The sequence below is a fragment of the Pyxicephalus adspersus genome, chromosome 2, assembly GCF_032062135.1.
Source record: "Pyxicephalus adspersus chromosome 2, UCB_Pads_2.0, whole genome shotgun sequence".
In the NCBI taxonomy this organism is placed as follows: domain Eukaryota; kingdom Metazoa; phylum Chordata; class Amphibia; order Anura; family Pyxicephalidae; genus Pyxicephalus; species Pyxicephalus adspersus.
The window spans coordinates 113758774-113761773 of NC_092859.1; the positions used below are offsets into that span (position 1 = coordinate 113758774).

The 3000-nt window shown below is 39.8% G+C and overlaps 1 protein-coding gene across 1 annotated transcript in view; it reads left to right on the plus strand.

The window, feature by feature from the left end:
• POLR1H (RNA polymerase I subunit H) overlaps positions 1-3000 on the plus strand; it is a gene marked incomplete in the record, with an annotated part of 8639 nt that overhangs the window by 3463 nt on the left and 2176 nt on the right. Inside the window, 1 exon segment of the mRNA XM_072401925.1 lies at positions 2040-2149. Within this exon segment, the coding sequence (XP_072258026.1) occupies positions 2040-2149 (110 nt within the window).

Sequence of the window (3000 nt, forward strand, 5' to 3'; positions counted from 1 at the left end):
AGGTTAATATTCAGCACATATACAAAATGTGCTTACCAGAGTCCAAAGGATGAAGGGATATTTGGGAGGAGCATTTCATTCATTTTTTGTGCACATCCCCTGGATGTGGGATCGATTCATTTAAACTCTGGGGGTGTCAAACTCTGGCCCGCAACATCCTTTTTTTTTGGCCCCTAAAGGAATCCTAAATATGAATTTCAATGCAGGGGCTGGCCTACCCCTGCATTGAAATAGCACCTCTACTACAATTCCGGCATCACTTGTGTCTATAAACCAGCAGCCTCTCTGCCTATGCGTGGCCCCGCATTGTACTGTTTTGTAGACACAATTAATACCAGGAATTGTCGTAGCCATGCTATTTCAGTGAAGAGGGAGTTACAGCCGTGGGCCACTCATAACATTTAGCCGCGCATTGAATGCATCCGCCATTTTCAGCACTTCTCCTCAGTTACAGGTGGGAGGTGCCAGGAGGCTTTTGGAGTTACAGGGGCTTCATATTTAGTGCAGGCAGATTTTATTGTTTTAAATACATTTCAAGGTTGGTCTGTGACTTTGTCTAAGTTTTTAGTTTTGGCCCGCTTTGTATTTGAGTCTGACACCCCTGATTTAAAGCAAATATTAATGAATCAGTAAGAATAATTTACAGTAGATTCATTTAGTAGTAGCATAAATCTTCACATAGGTTTATTATACACTGTCCTATATGTCCTTGCAGTCCCATTAAAATTAATTGTAGATGAAAAGAAATAATGTTCCTTTCGTTCACCTTATCAAACACAACACCTCTAGGTGTATTTTTGTCAGAAAAGTTCCTATTGGTCAAAATGGATGTAATTTAATTGTCATCTCTGTGTTTTTGAAACACTAAAATGATAGAGGAGCCCTTGTTTTGCTCGTATGGGACATGTTGGCCGGTACAATTCTTGGCACACCTGTAGAGAGGGGGCAGGAAGGTGTTAGTTTTTTAGCAAACTGCATGAAAGAGGATCAAAAGGGAAAGTCCTGGCTTTTTGGGAACAGATTAATGTGATTAGGTGAGTGTGTACATTAGGGGGGCTATGCTGCCTCTTTAAGGAGACCCTGCAAAGCAACGTTAAATTATATTCACAAAATTATCAAAGCCTCCTAATGCTGCAAAAACAGGGGACACATAGGGGACATTAAACACTAAATGTAAGGTATATTGGCGCATTCATTTTTTAATGAAGGGTTTAACACTTTAAAATTATTTTAAATGCAGCTGGTATAAATTCTTATTGTAATCTCCTGTACAGCAGCACTCAGACGTGAAAAGTGAGGGGCTCTACCCTGCAGTCACATGTTGTCCCAAGGAACATGCTAGCCAGAGGAGTAGAGAAAGAGCCTCACCTGTCTGGTTTCTGCTTCTTTGTTATCCAATCACAGACTGTGGGCAGGAAGGTGATCTAGTAATCAAGTCGCCAGTCTGGCTGTGTTTTGTAATTCTGTAGTACAATGTTGTACAGAATGAGACATACACATCTGCCACTGTTAGAGAATGTACACTTAGTTTGAGTTGCTATGCTATGTAGTTCAAACATGTTTGATGTCAATAAGGTAACATGAAGGCGAAAAAAAGAGCTTCCAATATGCTTGGAGGTAAGAGTGAAAGGCTAAAAATATAATGCTTTGAAAAAAGTCTTTTATTACTCCATATTGTTACATTATGTTAGAACCGATCTATTCTGCCCAATAAACTTTTATCTGTACCCTATTTGCTTAGATTTTGACATCTTTTTAGTTTAAAATTTGGTGCTGAGCTACAAAACTTTAGTTTCTAGGGTTGGAGATCTAAGTTTTGTATTATAAAGGGAGCTGAATAAAGAACGTTGTAAATAAGAAAAAATGTGACTGATATTAACCTATGTGTATCAGTTGTATTTTTGAACAGTTCTATTTCTGGGACACAACACAGATTCAGGCCAGACCGGCAGAGTATTCTTTATTTCTCTCTGCATGCTTATGTCTTGAACTGTTCTGTTTTGCACAAATTCAGCTTTATAACAACTGTCTTTCTTCAGATTGACAGGCGCTGCTCACGTTGTGGGCATGAAAAAATGGTTTATTACACAAGACAGATGCGTTCAGCAGATGAAGGTCAGACAGTCTTCTATACCTGTGTGCAGTGTCGGTAAGTGTCTCTATATTTATATTGATATTTATGGGTTATTGTGTGGTTTATGTCTTGCTGCCAGCTTGCTTAAGTTTCCTATTGCAGACAGAGTAACAACAAATAACATACTGCAGTGAAATAATAGCTACAAGAATTCCAACTCACTGACCCAGAACAAGCATGCATCAATGAAGTTAGAACTCCAATCTGTATACCTGTCCTGAGTTAGACATTGAATCACCATCACATCCAGACATTTAGTATTTTCTAAAAGAGTAGTTGGCAATGACAGCCTGCATTGTCTCTCAGCATAAGTATCAGGAGTATATTTTGGTGTGTATAGCAACATTTCTTTTTTAGTTTTGGTTAGTGTATGGAAGGTACACTGCTCAGTATATTTTTTGCTGTCTTTGTATCATTGAGGGAAATCCCTTTCAGTTCCTGTCCTAGAGACACAACAGAAATAAGTGTTCTCCCAACATGAGAGGGATTTCTCTCTAAAATTTTGGTGAAATAGCTGTCCCTAATAAAAGATTACCTCTCATCCCTTGTTATCCCTTGTTCTGGACGCAGCTATAAAACTGGATTTCTTGTTCACTCTTTCTTAGTGACAATGGATACCAGTACAAATAGAGGGGAGATTCATCCCAGTGAGGACACAAAATGCAATAAAAACCTAATATTGAGTATACTCGAGTGTCTACCCTTCCACACGCTATCCAAAACTTGAAGGAGAAAGTTCTCCCTAGGGTAGGAGTCTGCAACCTGCGGCTCTTCAGCCTCCTTGCTGTGGCTCCCTTCGGCTGCCGCGGGGAGATCTCTGATGGGGGATCCCCTTCCTCCCAAGACACTGCGGAGGAGGGGGATTC